This window comes from Piliocolobus tephrosceles, chromosome 11 (assembly GCF_002776525.5).
Source record: "Piliocolobus tephrosceles isolate RC106 chromosome 11, ASM277652v3, whole genome shotgun sequence".
NCBI classification, from domain to species: Eukaryota; Metazoa; Chordata; class Mammalia; order Primates; family Cercopithecidae; genus Piliocolobus; species Piliocolobus tephrosceles.
The window spans coordinates 44,336,200-44,357,880 of NC_045444.1; the positions used below are offsets into that span (position 1 = coordinate 44,336,200).

The window sequence follows — 21,681 nt, forward strand, 5'->3', positions numbered from 1 at the left end:
TTGTGTGATGACCACCACCACCACAACTGACATATGGAACATTTTCATGAACCCCCCAAAAAGAGGCAACCACTTTTAAAAGTTTGCTATGTTTCTTTCTCTTCAAAAAATACTTTCTGAAAAATTAAATTTAAATTTAATTTTGAGGTAATTCCCCACAGGTAACTTTTTATCTTGTTCCTAATGTCCCGCTTTAGTATGCCAGGATATTCTTTAAACAACTTTTTTTATGTTTTGTTTTTTTGTTTGTTTCTTATATTTTTATATTTTCTGTTTTCTTCTTTTTACAAACCGTTGTATCGAGGGCAGACTTTCAATAGATCACAGTGAGGGAGCTGCTCTGCTACATACGAAACCCAACCCAGAAACGGGTTGTCCAAATGGTTTAGCGCCAGGTTCCCAACATGCGTTGCATGATGGGTAAGTGGGCAGCCCCCTTTCCAGCCACACTCTGTTTCCCAGGACCAGGGGCTCTCCGCACCAGGGTCCCAGCGCGCGTCCAAGTAGCCTGCTGGCGGGGACGACAGGGGACCAGTGATTCGAGGCCAACCGAGGGTCCACAGCCCTACTGTGACCCTGCTGTGTGGCTCTGCCTGGGAGGGATTCTGACTTAGAGGTGTTCAGTCATAATCCCACAGATGGTAGCTTTGCCCCATTGGCTCCCCAGCCAAGCACATACATCAAATTTAATGGTTTCCATGTGCCAGCAGAATTCCCAAGTGCTGAATAGCTTTGGGCCTAGGGATGCTAGCTTAGTAGGTTAGAGACTAGTGCAGCCTTCCAATGGCAAGTGCATACTAGTGAAAGATTCAGCCAGGAGAAATATTGCAAAATAAATTCAGCATTCCAGTGTACAGTGTATGGTCTGTGTTCACATTTCATGCAAGCAGAGAAGTTACACTAGTGGTTCAGCTTGTTGTGTAGCGAAACTGGAAGGATAGGCCGGGCACAGTGGCTCATGCCTTTAGTCCTAGCACTTTGGGAGTCCAAAGCAGGAGGATCAGTTGAGGCCAGGAGTTTGAAACTAGCCTGGCCAACGTTGTGAGACCATATCTCTACAAAAAATTTAAACAATAAAAACTAGAAGGATTAAAAGTATATAGTTAGAATTGAAAATTTCATAAATAAAATATGATCATCTTAGAATTCTAGAAACTATCCCTGAAATTTTATAGTAAAGAATTTCAGAACCGTAACTATTCTTGACAACAGACTTGGAATGTTACTGTTTCCCAGAAACTCATCTTGGTTATCTCTTCTTTGTTTTTTATTTACTTCTCAATAAATTGTAAATGGTGAAAGAGAAAGTTTATATCTTTGTACATCATAAATTGGTTCCAAATATTTGATTTTACAAATCGTAGTTTGTCTCCTTACTAAAACAAAGCCCTAACTTTTGATTTGTATTGAAATAAAAAATATATATTTAAAAATTGGGCCTTTTAATAATTGTAGAAAATATTAATGGCAACTTTTGGAAGTAAATCACAGTTTAGATTTTCATTTTTGCTTTTTGCGAATGATTTTGAAATTTGATTATCCCGTTCAGAAGCAGTTGGTCCCTTCATATTGTTCATTCTTTGGCTGGCTGCTGCTGGTATTAGGAAGATGGTAGCAATGTTGAAGTTAAATAACTTCACAGTCTTCCTAAGATTATCTTCCCTTTTTTGGTTTGTTTAAAGCCCTGCTAAAATAGAATTCTTTATGATTTCAAAAAGGTCATACAGTTTTGACAAATAGTGTTCTTACTACCACTTAAGAACTGTTTTTTTTTAATGAAAAGATTTGATTTCCCACTGCCATTCAGACTTTTTATTTTTTACACTTTATCGGGTCATCAGGTTTGAATTGATATTACTAAAAATTCTAAAAATATTTTAGGGCTGACAGCAGCATAAAAGGCCTTTTTGTGGTTCAAATCTTTTCTTCAGTGAATATTTTTAAGTCATTGAGAAATCAACCTCTTCAAATAATGTATTCTTTAAAACATGAAGAATATTTGAATAGATTGAATGTTTGTGCTTTAAAAGTTTATTACTTATTTAATACACCACTTAGGAGAATGTTTGAGAAAGTTCTGTCCCTTTGACCTTCAGTGCACTCACCAGGCAAAACCTGAGCATGCTTTTTATAAAGTAACTATTTTATTGAGATACATTTCACATACCATAAAATCCATACTTTTGAAGTGTACAATTCAGTGTTCTTAAGTATATTCAGAGTTGTGCAACCATCACCACTACTTAATTTTGAAATATCATTCCAAAAAAAAACCCTCCCCCTTTTTTCCTTTTCCCTATCCTCAGAGAACCACACTATTCTATCTGTATCTATGGATTTGCCTATTTTCAACATTTCTAATAAATGATATTACAATTTGTGGTCTTTTGTGTCTGGCATTTTTCACTTTGCATGAAATTTTCAAGGTTCCTCCATGTTGTGGCATGTATTGATACTTTTTTATTTCCAAATAATATTCCATCATGTAGATATGCCATATTTTGTTTATTATTCATCAGCTGTACATTTGGGTTGTTTTCTGTTTTTGGCTGTGATGAATAGTGCTGCTGGGTATTGAATTTTAAGAGGGAAAAATATCAAGAGCTTTGCTCTAGACATTCTTAAGTTGGAGGCAGCAGGAGCAAAGGGAGATTTCCCTTGGCCTGTCCACCCATCCTCCCACTCTCTCATGTGGGCTTGCCTCCTTTCCTTTCTCCTTTGCTTCCTGTTTTAGTAAATGCTTGTTTATTGGTGAGTTAGTTGTCTGTAATGATTTAGTTTTAATTTTTTAGTGTATTTGGTCACTAGTGGCTCTCTTAATGGTCAAATATTCTAAAGCTCCCTAACTTCATTTCTAATTCAGACTAAATGAAGACTAAACTGTTTAATATTTCAGTATAATTACCAGAAACCCTTGGGATCTCTATGGTGAATAGTTATTAAATTGGTGCTCTTATGAGCAAATTTGGTAACATTGCATTTTCGTGATGCAACTCCTGCTGTAAACACAGTAAAGAGTTCCACATCTGAAAGATACCAAATGTGTCAAAGCTGACCTGCAGCTCTACAGAAGTTGTTTATCTGGAGCAGTTTGCTCAACACAGTTCTTCCAGAAGGCATTTTTAATTATGATATCTCATTGCCATTCCAGTCACAAGTCAGTTTCAACTGGGACATACAAATCCAAGTGACAAGTATCTCCACACATGTGAATTAAACTAGTATAACTAAGTCTTGCCTAGGCCATGTGACCCCAAGGTATTTCAACCAGTATTGCAGTAAGCTAACATATTTTAAGCTAAAAATGTCACCATGTAGAATTTTAAACAAGATACCTTTCATAGTAGAATCTTTTTTGAACCTAGAATGTTGTACTACAAAATGTTTTAATCACAGCAAATAAGTATTCCAAAATAAATTACCTGTCTCTTAGACTGAGCATTTTAAATGTTAAATAGATAATGTGGTTAGGAAGAACCACAAAAAAGATCAGGTTAATAGGATAAATGTTTCAGATTATTTTAAGACTATTTTAATATATGTGGTTAAAATGGAGGCACCTCAGCTATATTAATTTTTCTAATACTCTCAAAAATTCAGAGGCCCATACATCTAAAATATATATATCATGCCATTATTTAATTATCTTTTAAAGAACAATTTTAGTTAAAACAGTATTTCATTTTCTGTAAATTTTCATAGTTCACTTTCTATAATTATATTACTAAGTTATTTAGCAGTATTGAATTATTGAATCAAAATAAGAATTATAATATTAGCCCTTACTCTTCATCATTAGTTTTTGAAATTATGTGTGCATATTGATAAAGTACTTTAATCAGTTATACAGGATATTTCAAGATGCTTGAACAAATTTGCTTTCACTGCTTTATAGGATTTAGTAATTACATTTATCATCTCATAAAAGCACCAATGCTCTTAAATCCTGTATTTTCTTATCACTATTATTATTTCCCTTTATCTGTGTTTTTAAATCTTCTTTGTTTTGAGAAATGTTAAAAATTGTAAGTGCATAGAATAGCATGAAAATGTAAGTACTCACATCCCGTAATTAAAAATTATTAAAAATTCATTTTTTATAAAAAATATTGAACCTAAAATTCAAGTCCCCTTTGCCACATTTTCTCTTCCCCATAGCTAACCACTAGTGTGTAGTGTTTCAAATTACTTTGTATACTTTTATGTCAATACATATACAGTACTTACATATTCTATACATATATATTAACACCTGTGTAACCAATATTTTGTGTTGCTTTTTTTTTTAACATCAAAGATGATAGGTGTGGTTTATGTGTCATTGTGCATGCACCTTGATGTATTCCATTTGAGATCCAGCCACATTGATATGTGTAAATCTAGTTCATTCTTTTAACTGCTCTTGTATATTTATACCATAAACATTAAACTGTTTAGCCATTCTATTGTTGAAGTTTTACAATACTGTAAGTGAACATTTTTGAACATATATCCTGGTTCACATGTGTAAGATTATGGAAAATATATAATGAGAAGTAGACTATTTGGATCATAATGAATGTACATTTTTAATTTTTCTAGATCTTGCTGGTTTGAAGCAGCTTTCTGAAGTAGCTCAACAGTTGCACCCCCTTGAGCAGTGTAAAAAAGTTCCAGGTTCATTTTCTCTTGCTTGCTTTCTTTCCTTCTTTCTTTCTGCCATTGTTTAATATTGAACTGTCTCTTTAAGTTTTGCCAAACTAATGTTATCTCATTTAACTTTGCATTTTCTCAATTGCTGTTGGTGTTGAATATCTTTTCATATGTTATGGTCCATTTGAGTGTCCTCCGCTGTTCATGTTTGCTCATTTTTCTAATGAGTAATTTGGCTTGTTATTTTTGGTTCTATCATTATTTTTTTATTTTTATTTATTTATTTTTTTGAGACGGAGTCTCGCTCTGTCGCCCAGGCTGGAGTGCAGTGGCTGGACCTCAGCTCACTGCAAGCTCCGCCTCCCGGGTTTACGCCATTCTCCTGCCTCAGCCTCCCGAGTAGCTGGGACTACAGGCGCCCGCCACCTCGCCCAGCTAGTTTTTTTGTTTTTTTTTTTGTTTTTTTTTTTTTTTTTCTAGTAGAGACGGGGTTTCACCATGTTAGCCAGAATGGTCTGGATCTCCTGACCTCGTGATCCGCCCGTCTCGGCCTCCCAAAGTGCTGGGATTACAGGCTTGAGCCACCGCGCCCAGCTAGTTTTTTAAAGCTAAAATAACTCTGGGATATATTTCTTAAAATAGTACAGATCCTAGTACATTGTAAAACAAAGTACACCATATTGATCTATTTATAGAATATGAACATTTTAGTACAGTGACACGTATGTAGAAGAAATAACCTTCTATATATAATATAATAATAAATCTCAAATTATCCAAACCTGCCACTTAGGGTAGGTGAAAGCCCAAACAGATTATACTAACATTACTCTCGGTTTCTATTTCCGTGTTTTCATGACTCTGCATTTGTTTTTTTCTGCAAATATTTATGACGTCTTTTCTAAATTCATTCACCAAATACTTAGCTTTTGCTGTTTTCTAGAGCTACAAAGATAGAAGCTTAGAAATTTGTCTTCTATCAGCAAGGGACCATTGTGCATAACTAAACCAGACGATAAAGTGTCTTCCTAGCAGCATAAAATGTATGCCTGTATTTTATTATTTTTAATTTTGTGAAGAATGCTGTTGATGAGGTTGCACTGGCTCTCCTAGCTCTATCCCAGGATGCCTTACCTTGGTATCTTTGATCATCATATCCTTAGGTAAAATCCCTTTTTATAATTATGGTGTAGTAAAGAGAACAGCAGCCATTAAACACCTATTACGTAATTTGCAGTTTGATAGTAAATGTTTTGTGCATGTTATCCTCTTACTCTTCAGTAGGGTTTCATTTTTGGTCTTGGCGGTGGTGGTGTGTTTTGCTTTGATTTCGTTTTATTTATTGTACACCTGAACCTAACATGAGGATGACATTTTCCCCTAAAGACAGTGTTTTTCTCTTGCTTTTCCATTGGAGTCTCAAGTGGCTGGAAAGACTTCAGTACTTCATTTACCTCCTTGTTGCCACTGCACCCCTCCAAACACATGCTATCTAGGTAAAAGTTGTGTTTGCTGTACAGAGGCATCTGTGAGAGTCCTCGTCTCCAGCTCCACCTCCACTACCACTATTTTGTCTCTCCTATCTGGAAACTCTGAAGTGCTTGATATTTCTATTCCTAATCATTCACAAACATGTTACAAGAGGTCATATAAATATTCATTCAACAATTCTAGGAAACAACCTTTAAAAATATATTGCCTGTTTCCACTAATGTACTTAGCGCAGTTAATTATTTTAGGGGGAAATTTTTTGTAATTCCTTCATCTAATCACTTTAATATTCATGATGAAATAAAAGAAGGTTAGTGGTAAACTCTCATTCTCGTTACCATCTGGCAGGTTAAGGACATAGAGCAACAAGAGCAATATGTGTGATGTATCCTTAACCCTTCAGAGAGCTACCCTACACAGCTCTAATCCAGTGATGTATGGGAAAGAAAACTGAAAATGTGATTATCTACCTAAAAGTGAGGGCCCTCCATTAGTGCGTTTTCAGCAGTTAATCAGCTTGTCATAAAAATGTACATGGCATGTCTGCCTAGGGATGGGGGTGGGGGACTAACATGACAAGTTTGCCAGACTTTATAGTGTCTGAATTGTTATTATAGTTATCTTCCCTGAGGCTTCACAATCTATTTAATAACAAATCAATCTAATCTGTTTCTGCATAGATTTTTCTATGCTGCTGCTGTGTTACTCCACAATTAAATAGGAGAAAAACACTCTAAAACTGAAGCAGGAAAAAGTGTGTAGACTACAGAATTTCACAGCTAAAAAAACTCCCTACACATTTTAACCACTGTCAAATGTTTGGTTTGCATTAGTAGACTGCATATAATCCAAAGAGGAATGTCTTCAGTGTGTGTGTGTGTGTGTGTGTGTGTGTGTGTGTCTGTATTTTGTATTTCTTCTAGACTTTTTTTTTTGGGGGGGGGTGGAGAAAAAGAATAGCCAGTTATTTTAGGATCCTATGATGCGTAGTCTTTGCTTCAGTCCAAGTCAATTAGAGATTGATCTACTTCCCAGATTGAGTTACATTATCAATAAGAGGGCTATTTCGGCCACAGAGAAAATTGAAGTAAAATTATCAACCATAATACAAGAACTAATGTTTACAAAGTACAAAATGCGGAAGTATATCTGTTTGCTGAACAACATTAGCAAAATACTTTTCAGTAAAGACATTTATAAGTGACAACTGAAATAGTATTATATCATATTTCTTATGAACATAAAACAAAGGGAGAAATTATATTATTGTATGAAGTAGTTTAATCAGAATAAGTCTAGAAGTTAACTCGGTTGAACTTAGCAACCACTGACAAAATAGTGACAAACCAGTGACCACCAGTGGCTACTAAAATCATCAGCTGGAAAGGTAATGGGAAATTTTACAGTGAGTGGATTGGGCTGACAGGACATGAACCCACTGATCTATCTTATGTTAATATCGCAAAAAGGGAGACAGCCAGAAATCTTAGTCACCTGATATGATGCAATGAGAAGTATGTAATGTCACCCATGACATGTTCTTGCCCTAAAATTATTTAAGCATCTAGATATTAATACCAGTTTATGGGGAATACAGGAGACAGAGGAACATGTCAGTTGATACTGTGCTGATACATTCATTAGAACCAGGCTAAAATTCTACAGAGCAAATGAAATGATTTCAAATAGGAAAAAGAAGAGAGGGGGAGGTAAAACTATATATCAAAAGATTTTTAGAGACATAGCAACCAAATGTAACATGGACCTTATTTTGGTCCTGATTTAAACCTCCCAACTGTTTTTAAATTGAAACAGGGAATATGAATACTGACTAGATACTTGTTGATACTAAGAATTTTACTGTTAATTTTTGGTGTAACAATATTATTGTGGTTATGTTCTTTTTTAAAGTATCTATATTTCAAGATACATTTAAAGTATTACTGAAGTAATGTCTTGAGTTTGCTTCAAAATAATCCCGTAATGTAGAGAATATAACGTAGAATAAAGATGTCAATGAAATAAGTTTGACCACATGTTCACTTTCTTGTTGAAGCTGGGTAATAAATACAGAGTGTTTGTTATGCTGTTTTTTATTGTATATATTTTAAATGTTGCATAACAGTTTTTAAAATGTTAGGTGATTCAGATCTTAATTTTCAGACTGAAATTGCATTTTAAAAATTAACCATAATTTCAATGTTTATAAGATTAGTATGGTTATATTTCTTACGATCTGAGTGATAAACTTTTTGAATATTTAAATAAACACCATTTATTAGCTCTAATTTTTACAATGTAGACATTATAAATTTACATAATATGCTCCACATACCATGTAATACCTTTCCTGTCAATGATGTTCACTCATGGCAGTGAATGGGACGGGGAGAAAAAAGAGGGAAAGAAAGATAAAGTTAGTCAACCTCTCCTCTGGTATGTTGTAAATTGTCATTTCTTTTTGGATTCATGTTTCTCAAAAGAAGCCTGGACATTAAAGCTAGAAATTTAAGGCAGTCTTGACCAACCACTTACCTTTTCTGTTTGCCTTGAAGGGTAGTTGTTCAACTCCTGATCAGTGTTTATGGATCACGCACTGTTTATCAAGAATGCTTTTTTAAGAGACTTTACCCTGTCCCTCCATTGTCATTATCATCATTCCTCCTTATTCATCCTGTTAGGCTTTTTTCTGCTTCATTCCCCTACAGCAGTAGTTAGGAACATGTGGGTGATAAATAGAGAAGGGTAGGAAACCAGAGTAGTGGGTAAGGGGATATGGGACAAATTAGGGATCCATGAGAGTTTTCAGAGGGATTTAAAGCGTTCTAGAACCACTTTTCTAGGATCCAGATGTTTTACCACATAGAAACATAGTATATACTATGTAGAATATTGTCTGTTTCCTTATGGGTCCACTCTTCTTCCAGGATTGTTATTAGTAATCCTGGGTCTGTGGACTGTCCCACATGTGAATTCATTCCTCCTTCTGCACTAAAACAGCTATTCATGTTGCTTGTCCATGAATCAAAAGCTGAAAATGCTGTCACAGAGAGAAACCTTTCTTTTTCCAAAAGTAAAGCAGAAATTTAACAAGTATATTATGCTTTCTCTTTTCACACTTATAATTTTTTTTGGCAATTTAAGGAACTTTACTGTTTATAAAAATTAAAAATCTTCACTCCAGATAATCAGTAGACAGAAAGTGAATATCATTCTTTAGACACACATCAAATTTGATAGTACCTTTACATGAGTAGCAAAGAACTCTCTGTGTAAGTGATTGGAGGTATAAGTGTTTAATTACAAATTTTGGCTTAAAATTCCTTTTAAGTAAATTTTTACATAGGCTTTTCAAAGCACCTAAAATATGAAATAATGTACAAAATTAAATTGTATGCATCAAATAAAATTATTTGTAATTATGAATTTCAAGGATTTTGTATCCCAGCTTGTCTCTTACTATGGACTGCTACAGCTTAGTCCCATGTTAATGCTGTGCCCAGATTCACGTAGAACAAATAGAAAAACAGGGCCCTTTTCTTGCTCCTTACCAGCATCTGCTTTATTGACAAGTATAAGATGTAGATACTTCTATGCACTTCTAGCAGAAAATAGTATGTTTATATGCCCTTTCTTCTTTATTTTAAATTTTTTAAAGTTTCCTTTCTATTTCTTCAACTTTGGAAGGTTTTAGAAGAATAGAAATGAAGGAGGCCACAGCATTTTGTAAACCATGGACACAGTTCCCGGTAGCCTGTCTGGTTCAAGGCCAACCCTTTGCCCAAATAGGATCCTAGGTTTGTGGCAGGATATTTAGGAATAGAGTCTGTTGTTGCATTTAGCCATTCTACTCTTTTCATCTCAGTTGCTTTCATTCTTTCAAATGTCATTTGAAATATTAGAAAACCTTCATATTCTGATTTCTACTTTGGCTAGTTGGAGCAGCTGTTGTGGGATGGGCATAAACAGAAGTCATGTTTCCTGTATAATTTATAGGGATACTAGAGGGAACTGTTTGTCTCATTTTTTGTCTAGTACTACATCCTTTTTGATCTTCCCTTTCCCATATGGTCTTCTGAATCTTTTATTTATAGATTCAAAGCACTAACACAAAATGCTTTTGTCAAAGAATATTTAACATCTTCTGAAATTTGTTCACCTCTAGTCCCTATGAAGGTTACTTGAATTGTATTTCCTGTTCCTTTCATGTTTTTGCTCCGCATCAAATAAGCAATTTTCGCTTCAGGAGGCTAGTCATGGTATTATTTATTTAAATCTTACCTGTCCCTGGAATGCATTTTAGACAGCTGTTATAGGGGTCCAAAAATATATAGTAGAGTAGCAAAAAGGAAAACTAGAATGAAGAACTGAGAAAACAAGTATGAAAACAAAATAGGACTATGAATAAGACCAAACATGTTCACTGCAGTATCCGGGCATACATTTTACTCAAACTTGCTAGCATCCAATGTAAACCAAGACTGGACTTTTATTCCACATTTTGCTGTCCCTGTTGCTCATGACTTTTTAAAGACTACAATTGTAAAAGCATATTCTGAGCATGGCCAAGTTTTTCAGGTAAAGTCACTGAGGGAAACATGAGTCTGACTCTAGGCCCTTGAGCTTTCCTGCCTTCCATGAGGCATCAGGTCTGCCTTCCTGTAGCCATTTCGTTTGCTCATTCTCTTGGTCACAGCAGTGATTGGGTTTGGAGTGGCGATGGACTGATGCAGAGCCTCACTAGTGAAAGGCAGCTCAAGCCTCATGTCCTGTGGCTGGTGGGTCAGGAACAGCTGTAGCCTACATGAAGGGTGTCGTTTTTAATTCAAGTGCTCTTGCTTTTCTGTAACCTCGATATCGCCCTCAGATCATATAATTATGAAAAGAGGCCCTTTGCCCTGTCTCATTTGTTATGCCTTGCTTAGTTCAAACTATAGGCATGTACCATTTTCAGGCGCAGGGTCATAACACATAAAAGTAACTAAACTACAGTTAGGGACCTGTTGTCACATTTTCACTTTTCCTGGCTGCTGAGATCTTGGGAATGGACTTAGGAAGAGAGGGGACTAATGGCCATTCTGATGAAAAGCCAGGAAGAATTAATTAGTGGCCCTTTCTTGGGAAGAAAGAAATCAGTCTCCATCCAACAGAGAATTGCCCAGGATCTGACAGTATGGTAAAGAGAGACTCGGTCACTGAAAAACCAGGAATTTGGAGGAAGAGGTTTTGTTTTGTTTTTGTTTTCATTGAGATTGATTGTGAATGGACACTAAGTAAATTTGAAAGGGGTTTCAAAAAATATAGTTAAATACTAAGGAGGATTGCTTTCAGAGTATTTTTGCTAAGAAATCATCACTGCCTGGATTCATGATTTTTCAAACTAGGGTCCTGAGAGCCCCTCCGAGGTGGTAGTGAATGTGGTGGTGGAGATAATTGTTTGCCTTCCAGCTCCCCCGTCCTTGAGCTGGGCAAAGCAGTTCACCTTCACTGTCTTCACATGTTGACCTTCCTGTCTTCACGTTACTGAACTAGCTTAGTGCAATGATGAAGAGTATCCAAACTTGTTTTGGGAAGAATAATCATGATATATTGTTTAATTTTGTGTAACTGCTCTATTTGTTCTGATGTTAAGACAGAGAGCATAAGTCTCTAGCATAAAGAATTTATTTCCTGGGCAATCCTTATCTAACTAAAAGCAACAGCTAAAGACCCTGTTTCCCAAACAGGAAAAACAAAACTGGTTGTAACCTGACAGTTACCTATTAGTAGGTGGTATGAGTTTTCAGAACATCAGAAGACAGGTTATAGCATTAGAGAACCCTTTATTCCATCTTTGTCTTCTAGATCCTACTTCTCACCTTGCTAATTGTAAGTATAAAATGAGCTCATGGACATTCTTGTTGAGGGTCGGGGTAAGGAGAAATCTGACCTGCCCACAGGTGAATGCCTGGTCCTAATAAGACCAGGGACTTCCACAGGAATTACATTCAGAAAGCGGCATTCTCAGCATGAATTCATGAGCACACAAGAAAGCTAAAGCACAGAATGCGTTTAACCTAGCTAAGAACTCACAAGAAACTAATGGAATATTTTACAAATGCGTTAAGAGAAAGACGGAGCAAAGATTTAAATGTACTAATTAAAACAGAAGCCAAAGCAATGTTAGATAGAAATAAAAATCTTAAAGTATGTTATGTCTCCTGATCATAATTGAAGATTGCATTTAATTATAATTAATGACAATATAGAAATTTAAGTGTTTGACAGAATGTGTTACTTCGTTAAGGTAGTTTGTTTAAAATTTATCCTGTAATATTCTTAAGTAGAGACAAACTGGAGAATCATTAGTAATTATTTTGCCATATTCCCTTGGGGAGGGGAAAAAATCCCAGATACATAATGGGAAATACAGAGTAACAGGGAACTATGGAGCCCAGTTCACGTTAACTAAGAGGATTCTGGAGTAATTCATTAAAAAGCAATTTGTAATGCCTAGAGGATGACAAGGTATTAAGTAATTGCAATGTTAATTCGTTGCCAAAAAATAAAAACACAAAATGAGTTTCCCCCCTTTTTTTTTGTTTTAACTTAGAAATAGACCTTGGAATTGACTAAAAAGTAGACTTAGCTAGAACTTCGCACAATAGATTTAGAATCCAGAAAGCCTATACGTTTGTGAATGGAGTAACTTTGATTAGTGGAGAAATAAAGCCCACCAATGGCACAAGAAAATATGAAACATAAGTTATAAAATGAGCAAATCACAAATTGAAAGTAAGACAATAACGAATTGGTGGAGAAAGAGAGAAATGCATTTTGGAACTTATGTCCTGAAGCTACTGAGATTTCATCTGTAAATGTGGGAGTTTTTAAACTCTAACTCAAGAATTAATATTTACAAAAATACGGACTTGTGGAACTTAGAATCAGAGCTCAAAATAGTAAAACTGAGAGGAAACTGAGGAGTGAAACATCAAGGAAAGGCCAAAAATGTACAAATGTATTTTTTAAAGTTTTTCATAGTAAAGATTAATATACATCTGATTCGTGTATTAATTACCCCTATTTAGTAGACGAACACTTAAGAATAATTTAGAGAATATTGTGTACCAGGCACAGTGGCTTATACCTGTAATGCCAGCCTGGGAAACGAAATGAGACGCTGTCTCTAAAAAAAAAAAAGAAAGAAAAGAATATTGTAATATTGTAAAAAACTATGGTGTGATAGTGAAAGTAGATCATGTAATGCTACTCATTTGAGATGGTTTAAATAGCCATTAAAGAGATCATCTGTCATGACAGAGGGGAGAAATGTCAGATTTCTTACACATGTAGCATATTGTTTTGGTGGTCTCCCAAACTGTCTTATTCCCAACCACTTACAGTTTGTGAGCTGTGGAAATCGAGGTGCAGTCTAGACTATGGCATATGGTTCATATTGTTCCATACCTGTCTCACTGGCGACTTCATGTTCAAATTCCTACCTGTGTGCTCCCAGTACCAGTTGACCTTCTTTTCATAGATGAGGATAAGGAGAGTTAGATCTTGGTTTTTGTTTTTAAAAGTTGCTTCACACTTGTTTGTGATAGATATGTGAATGTCTTTAATCGGGATAGTGCTGGGCCCTGTGACATTGACATCAGAGTCCTCTCTTGTAGGATGCTCTTCTCACCATGTATTCCCAGCTTCTAACAATGGCTGGCACTCAATAAATGGTCAACAGATATTTATTGAATGAATCCATGTGATGTATGCATGTATGCAGTAAACATCTTTTCTATGAGATACAAAGAGCCCAAATCGTGAAGAGTCTGTCTCTTTTGCAGAATGTTTGAAACAGTTTCTAAAATTATGTAGCATTAATCTTTAAAACAACAACCCAAAGAGTTAAGGTCAGCTATGATCTATTTGAACATCCTACTCAACGCCAGTTCCTGGTTAGATGCAAGTAGAATTAATATACTATATTTACTCTCAAGAAGGCTGCAGTCTGGTAGTAGAAACAGGTAAGTAAACAAATACTATGGTTACAATGCGAAAAGTGCAAAAGTACAGATAAGTTATTGAGTACATTCACGACAAAAAGGAGGAGGTGACCAACTCTCCTCAGGTAATTCTTGAAGGATGATGGGTGTTCAACAGAGAGAAGGCTGTAGATGGTACATAGTCCAGACAGAGGTACACACCCATGCTCCATTCATAAATAAAACAATTTCTAGGATAATTTGAGTTATCCCTTCTAATTAATACTGAGTAAAATTTAATTTATTATTGACTGTGGTTTATTTTTTCAGCTATTAATGACTTATATTGATATATAAATATACATGTATGTGTAAAATCTCTTGACACAATTATTTTTGTTCATATTTTTTTTGAAACAGGGTCTCTGTTGCCCAGGCTGGAGTGCAGTGGCACAATCACAGCTCACTGCTGTCTTGCTTGCCTTGAGTCTTGCTCTCAGGCTCAAGCAATCTTCCCACCTCAGCCTCCTAAGTAGTTGAGACTACAGGCGCATGTCACCATGCCTGGCTATTTTTTTAAAAAACTTTTTTGTAGAGGTAGGATCTCACTTTGTTGCCCCAGCTGGTCTCAAACATCTGGGGTAAGCAGTCCTCCCACCTTAGCCTCCCAGAGTGGTGGGATTATAGGTGTGAGCTACCATACCCAGCCTGATTTTTTTTAAATAAAGCAGTAAATTTTGCAATTTGACCATATTCCAATTTCAGGCTAAGAACTGGTTCTTTTTCAGAAAGGAATAACCCTTGGATCTTGTCTTAATTCAATATGTCTGGCTAAGAGACTAGTAATAGTAGCTTGTGTATACTTGTGATAAAATGAGCCCTACCTAGACCTGAAAGAAGGTGAGGGAAATGGCATGGCAGAATTAACCATGTGGCTCCATCCAGTTCTCTACCATCCCTTCTCCTAGAATTTACCTACTGGTATCCACTAAAGCAGGCTTGCTCACATCAGACAGAAGAATCAGGAGGAAATTGGGTACCAACTTAAGTAAAACATTTTTTTAAAAATATTCCTGTTATTATAGAAGGTGATACAAAGTAAAGGTAAACTTTAGAGCGTTCTGTTTCATGGGTATATAAACAGGTTATATGGTACCTGCATGTGCCATTCTAGAATTTCAGTAATTCTGAAAGAATTTCCAGGCTCTATTCCTGCATGCTCTACCCTAAAAATAGCAGTGGAAGTGTGAAACAGTATGGTGTGTGAGGCAACTGCAAGCAGTTAGAAGTGCTTCGAATGTAGGTTTGTGTGGGAAAGGGCACACTAGAAGGAGCCAGGTGGTGCAGGGCCTTCTGTGCCATCTGAGATGTTTGCATTTTATCCTCTATGGATCTGCTGTGCATTAGCAGCAGAAGAATGACATCAGAGGTGAGTGTTTGAAAAAAATCACAGGAGTAGCAGCGTAGAAGAGAGCCTGCCAGGATGAGAAGTTAAAGCCAGTAAGACCAGTTAGGAGAGAGACTGAAGAAGGACCCAGCCAAAAGAGGATAAAGGCCAGAACTATGTCAGTGGTAGTAGAGATTAATTCAAAATGAGTAATGGCCATGTGTCAGATACTGCCTTAGGCTCTGACCATTGTCTGTAAACAAGGCCGACTCCCATACCCTCATGGAGCTTACATACTAGTGGGAAGAACAAATAGTAAAATTACTCCCTGCTCTTCAGTTTGAGTGACTAGGTGGGAATCACTAAGCAGGAGTCAGTTTAGAGGGAAATAATTTCAATACATTGAATCTGATCTGTGTTATATATCCAGTATGCAGTTGGAAATAGGCTACAGTTACGAGTCTTGGGCCCTTTTCAGAGGGTTAGTTTGTCTTTGTTAGTTTTAGGATAACATCAGTCAGGATTTTTGGTTGCAAACAATGGAATCTTCTCTGGCTTATGTAAGCAGAAAAGGAACTTTTTAAGAGCTATTGGGTGTCAACTCATGGAGTCTCTAGGAAGGCCAGGGAGCCAGAATCTGAATCTGGGTTTCCGGGAGCAGTACCTACTGCCACAACTGTATCCACCACAAATGCTCAGGACCACTCTATCTCCACATGTGGCTTCTTGTGGACTCTCACTTACTGGCTGCCTCTGGCTACAGGGGATTATGAGCAGGTAATTTTCTGAGTCCTAATATGGAAAACAGCAAAATAAGGAGAGTTTTCAAAGATACTGCACAGCCATCAATGTCCAACAAAGAGATTTTGCCTCCATTTGCATCTGAATGAAAAAAATTAATTTCAGGAGTGTGTAGAATTTTATAGTGATCTACAACATATTTTCATGTAATATGATGAAGGTACATTGTCTTCCTGTAAACAAAACTGATTTTTTGCATTAAAATGAATTGTTAATTTGGTAATAAATTTGCTTCTGATTGATGTTCACCATCTGACTGGACAGCCCCAAGGTTTTTAGTGGATTTCATTCTAAATGATTGTTATTAAGTTATTAACGTATTACATTATGAATATATCTTCCCAATGAAATAAAGTTATCATGGGTGACTCAGTTCCTGTATGTATTTTAAAATGTGTTTCACATTCCAGTGGAAGCTCCTAGAACGCAAGCTGCTTGGCATCTTCAGAAGAGAAGTGAAAGGGAACTGGGATGGAGTCATTTGTGGGCACAGTGCCTGCAGACACATTGTAGGCATTCAGTAAAAGTTGGGGAAGTGTTTCTAGGAATAGATGGTTGGAGGGAGAGAAGGAGGAAATAAGCCTATGTTTCTAACATGAAGCTGCGTGTGATTGTTCTAATAAACCCATGTTTATTGGGTTTATTAGAACAATTGTATTTGGTGGTTTAAAACAGCATTTCAAAATTCCATGTGTTTTGTTGTCCAATCCCTGAGTCCCAAAGTAGTGAACAATTTGAGAGTCATTTGAAGTGAGTAATTCAAAAAGAAAATAGGCTGTTATGAATAATGTATAATGACCAGTTATTTCTCAGAATTATAGAAGTTAGTGTGAAATTAGTTGGGCTGAATACATGATCTTCAAAATACACCATGGAACTTTTTATTTTTAATTTTCTTTATTAGCTTGTTTTTCTAATGATTTATATATTCTACCTTAAATAGAGGAGGGAATATTTATGTTAACCGAGGCTTCCCATTGCCTTCACCTAGGAATACCTATTATATTTTGGTAACCAAAGGTTCTTTCAGCAGCAGAAATGCTGTTTGCTTGATTGCTACACAACGAGGCTACTGGGACTTCCTACCTAGACTCAGGGAGAATAAGTTGACCTGCTTATACTAGGTAATACGTGGTAATTTATATAATCCTGACCTTTCAAACAATAAAGAACTTGATTTTTTCACAATATAATTAAGCATCTGCTGTGTGCCTGACAAATGCTAGGCACTTGGTATAAAGAGATGAGCAAAACAGCCACAGCCCTTGCTCCATTTGAGCAATTATCTGGAATTATATTCTGTGACTTACAATTTTGAGGATAAAAAGTCTTGTATTTCATTAAAGTTTATATAAGTTTCAAACTCAGAAGATAAAACTTCCTTAAGATTCCCAAGAAACTTGAGGTATACTAAACATTTCTGGATTGCAGTTTCATTTAGCATGTGTTTTAATATTGACATAAAATATGATGCTTTTGAGGAAACACAGTTGGGTAATATCAATCTCAGTGCTTAGAAAACTAATTTAGATAATACAATTAAATAACAAAAACAGATTGAGAAGAAATTGAAATGCAGTGTGCAAAACCACTTTTGGAGTCACAAGACAGTGATGGCCTACCCTTAGGAGCAAGACAAATGTCTCATTACTGATATTTGACCAAGTTTTCACTTTTTCCTATCAGTCTACTTTGAAATCAGCTAAGGGTGTTTCAGATAAAGGAACATCACAGAGCCCTGGAGGAGATTAGCATTAACTGGTTGACTCCACTTGCTGGGAGCATGTCCCCCTGCTTGCAGCTCATTCAAGGTCCTGGAATGTGAACTATTGCTCTTGTGATGGAAAAAAGACAAATCACACACAAAATTGAAGTTCAGGGAGTTTCTATGGAATCTAGGGTTTTCAACCAGCAAGTTTCATAACCACATAATGACTTGGGGAAAGTATCAAGGGGGTAATAAGAACTTAAAATCTTAGAAATACAGCACTAAAAGGACTGTTCTTCCCCTGCTCCACATTCTTTGTTTTGCAAAATGTTTCCTTAAGCCCAGAGTCACACTCCTTTTTCTATAAATTTAATAAGCACTCAAAAAATACCATGAATATATGTCCTTTTTCTGGTTTTTTAAAAGGAAAAAAAGTACAAATGATTAAAAAGAAAAAAAATGTAATGACTGTACTCATGGATATAACTGCTAGCACATTGGTTTTTATTTTTCTAGACTTCTAGTCATATTGTCTATGTGTCTGTATGTGTTTAATGCAAAAATGGGATCACAAGCTGTTCTGCCAGGTAGCACAGTGATACGGTGCACGAGTCTGGAATCTGACTGTCTTGGGTGTGGTTCCAGCTCTTCGAATTACCAGCATATGTTTCTTTATCTGTAAGATAACAATGAGGATGTACCTGTTCACAAGATGGTGATAAATAATATAAAGGAGATCATATGTGAAATGCTTAATCTACCTTTTAATAAATGCTTAATAATCCATTATTTTGTTCCTGTATTCTGCCGCACTGTCCCTGTAACACCATGATTCCCTGTATTGATTGGGGCAAGAGGGGTGGCAAGCGGGGAGGCAGTGATATGTTTTTATGCACAAATTTTTTAAATGCATACTCTAATAACCAAGGAAAATACATAGCTGTCACTTTATCCTGGCTTATAGGACCTTATATTTTTGATATAAAGTTCGGTGTTTTAAATTTTATAAGGCAACATTCAATTCAAAAGTGGCCTTGGTAATTTTTGTCTCTGTTATATGTTTTGTCTCTGTTCTAATTGCCACTTTTGAAAATAAGTAAAATAAACTGTTTAACAGCCTTTTTGGTTCCTTTTCATATATATGATACATATGTAGTTTTCATATTATCACAGAAAAACTGTAGGACATCATGTAAGTACTGTGAATATCATACAGTTGTGCTGTTTTGTCTTCAAGTAGAATTTTATGTCATTTTATAATTTGCCTTAATTTCCAAATAGAAACAATTTTTGTTCCAATTTTAAATACTATCTAAAAATTAACTTAGATAAGTTTAAATTTTATTTAGAGTTTTTATGCCTTTGTATAATTTAATGTGGAAATTAAATGTTAATATGCAAAACAGGTCCCAAGCTAAATTTTATGACAAAATAAATAAATGTTTCATTTATTCCTTCTTTTTCTTTAGCTCAACTGAGAAGTCATTTCCTTGGAGATCAGCAGGTATGTTTTTTATTACATAAGAGTTGTGTTTAATAAACACAAATTACATAGCCTACTCTCTTAATTTACTATTTCTTGGTGAAATAAGCCAAGCAAAGCCTTTAATAGTGACAATATTGAGCTATGTTGCTTTGGAATAGTAGTTCTTAATATGCTCAAGTTTTTAGTATAATTGAGTAAATTTGTATGTGTCAACTGTAATGAAAAAGCATTGAACAGCAGTATTTTTAATATCAACCCCATATCTGAAAGTTTCCTTTTCCATCATAAGAAAACACAGGGCTGACCTCAAAAAAAGTTATTATGTAATCGAGAAACCTGCTAATTATACAAGTTGGGTCTTTCACTGTGTTTATCATACTCAAAGAAAAGTTGTTTGAAGTTTTCATTTTTTTAATGTATCCACATTTCTAACACAGTGTGGTAGCTTTTCATGTAGTCTATCTTTTCTTTTTAACCTAAATTCACCACATAGGAAGGATGAATTACATTAAGGAGACTGTCTGCCACTTACACAAATCGTTGATGTCTTCATACCCAGCCTTCACTCAGTAAATGTTTATTGAACATTCACATCATGTACCGGATGCTGTGCACATTGCTGGGCAGTAATGGGCATAACACACACTTGTCCCTGTCCCATTCCCCCATGGAGCTTGCATTGTAAATAGTAATGTGAACAATGTTGTAATGCTGGAATAGGCATTGATATGTAAATACTTTGGCCCTTTTCAAACAAGACTTGAATTGAGGAAGACTTAGATAACAAAATGCCCAGTATCTGAGTTTATCTAAACCTGGTGCCAGGATTCTGGTGTTCCTTATAGTACATACAAGATACTTGGCTGTCATACAAAGAAGTTATATCCCCCCCAAAAAAGGTTTTAACTCAAACTGTTGATGAGGCAGAAACATGTGAAAAGCTACCTAACAGTAAGACTTCTAAAGAACAGTTTAATACAAGGCAAGACACACCTTGAAATAATATGTGGTTGACTGCCAAGTAAGTATTATGTGAGCAATATTGATAGAAGTGGACAAGCCACATCTGAGATGGCAGAAGAGATGGTCCTGCAGCCTGGGGCTTAATGGACCACTCTGAAGAGGGCATTGTCACTGGGCAAGAGAAGAGACAACACAAGTGTCAGGGGAAGGGAACATTTAAAACTGGTTTGGGAGGTGGTAAGATGTGCAAAGGCAGAGGGCTGGACTGGCTGAAATTACAGAGATCTGTAAGTTCCAGGGACTTGATACTCTGTCCGTGGGGAAACACTAAAAATCCTTGAAGCAAAATGTCGTATTATTTAAACATTTCTCAGAAGAAACAGCAGAGCTGTCAACTAGTGGGAGGAAAAATTAGCGACAAGATAGACCAATTGAAAGCTTATTGCAGAATTTGGTGTGTGAGATCATCTAGGCAATTCATAAGGATTTAGAGGCTGGTGTGATGGTGAGGTGGGTAGGCAATAACTGTGAGGTTTTGTGTTTGGGAGGATGGTACAGTTAAAACAATCAGGAGTATCAAAATGGAGAGCCAGTTTTAGTGGGGGTGCTCTGGACCACAGTGTGAGATACGTTGGATTTGAGATGATTAAAGGGCAGCAAGTGACACCACTCAATAAGCATTTAGAAATGTGATTACTCGAAAAAGCCCTTATTCAAATGTGAAGAAAACACTTCTGTTAAACCAGTAGGTCCATGCATATTAATACTTTATTATGTGGTTCAGACATGTGGGCCAGAGTGCTGTGGATAAAGGACAACTGAGTTAGAGAAAGCATGCCTGAAACCTAGGAGAACAGCCTATGCCAGGAGAAAGCTGCTGCTTTTTGTTCTTGGGAGGTAATGAGAGAATGATCTGAAATCTGACCAGGGTGGACAGAGGGAGTCAATTGAGATACGGTATTATTTCCCCCACTTTGTCAGAGCATTTAAGGTGGTTACTGAGAGCCGGAGCCGTGTCTGCTCTGTTCAACGAAGTATTCCAAGGGCCTTGTGGATGGTAGACCCTAGATAACTCACCACCTGAGCAAATGACTACTGTATACATGAATAAATAGTAAATGCTTCTTTACACTGTCCTGGGAATATTTAGTGTGCATATATTAGCTTCACAACCAAATTATAAGCCCTTGAAAAGTGTCTCTTTTTTCTCTCCTATTTCATCCCTAGAAAATGCCCAACCTTTAGAAGG

The 21,681-nt window shown here is 36.1% G+C and overlaps 1 protein-coding gene across 7 annotated transcripts in view; it reads left to right on the forward strand.

The window, feature by feature from the left end:
- The window catches only part of PKP4 (plakophilin 4), a 237,134-nt gene that overhangs the window by 137,881 nt on the left and 77,572 nt on the right, over positions 1-21,681 (forward strand). For all 7 annotated transcript variants that reach the window (XM_023217400.3, XM_023217403.3, XM_026454019.2 and 4 more), the window contains exon 4: positions 19,453-19,487. In XM_023217400.3, the coding sequence (XP_023073168.1) occupies positions 19,453-19,487 (35 nt within the window). The remainder of the gene's footprint in view (positions 1-19,452; positions 19,488-21,681) is intronic.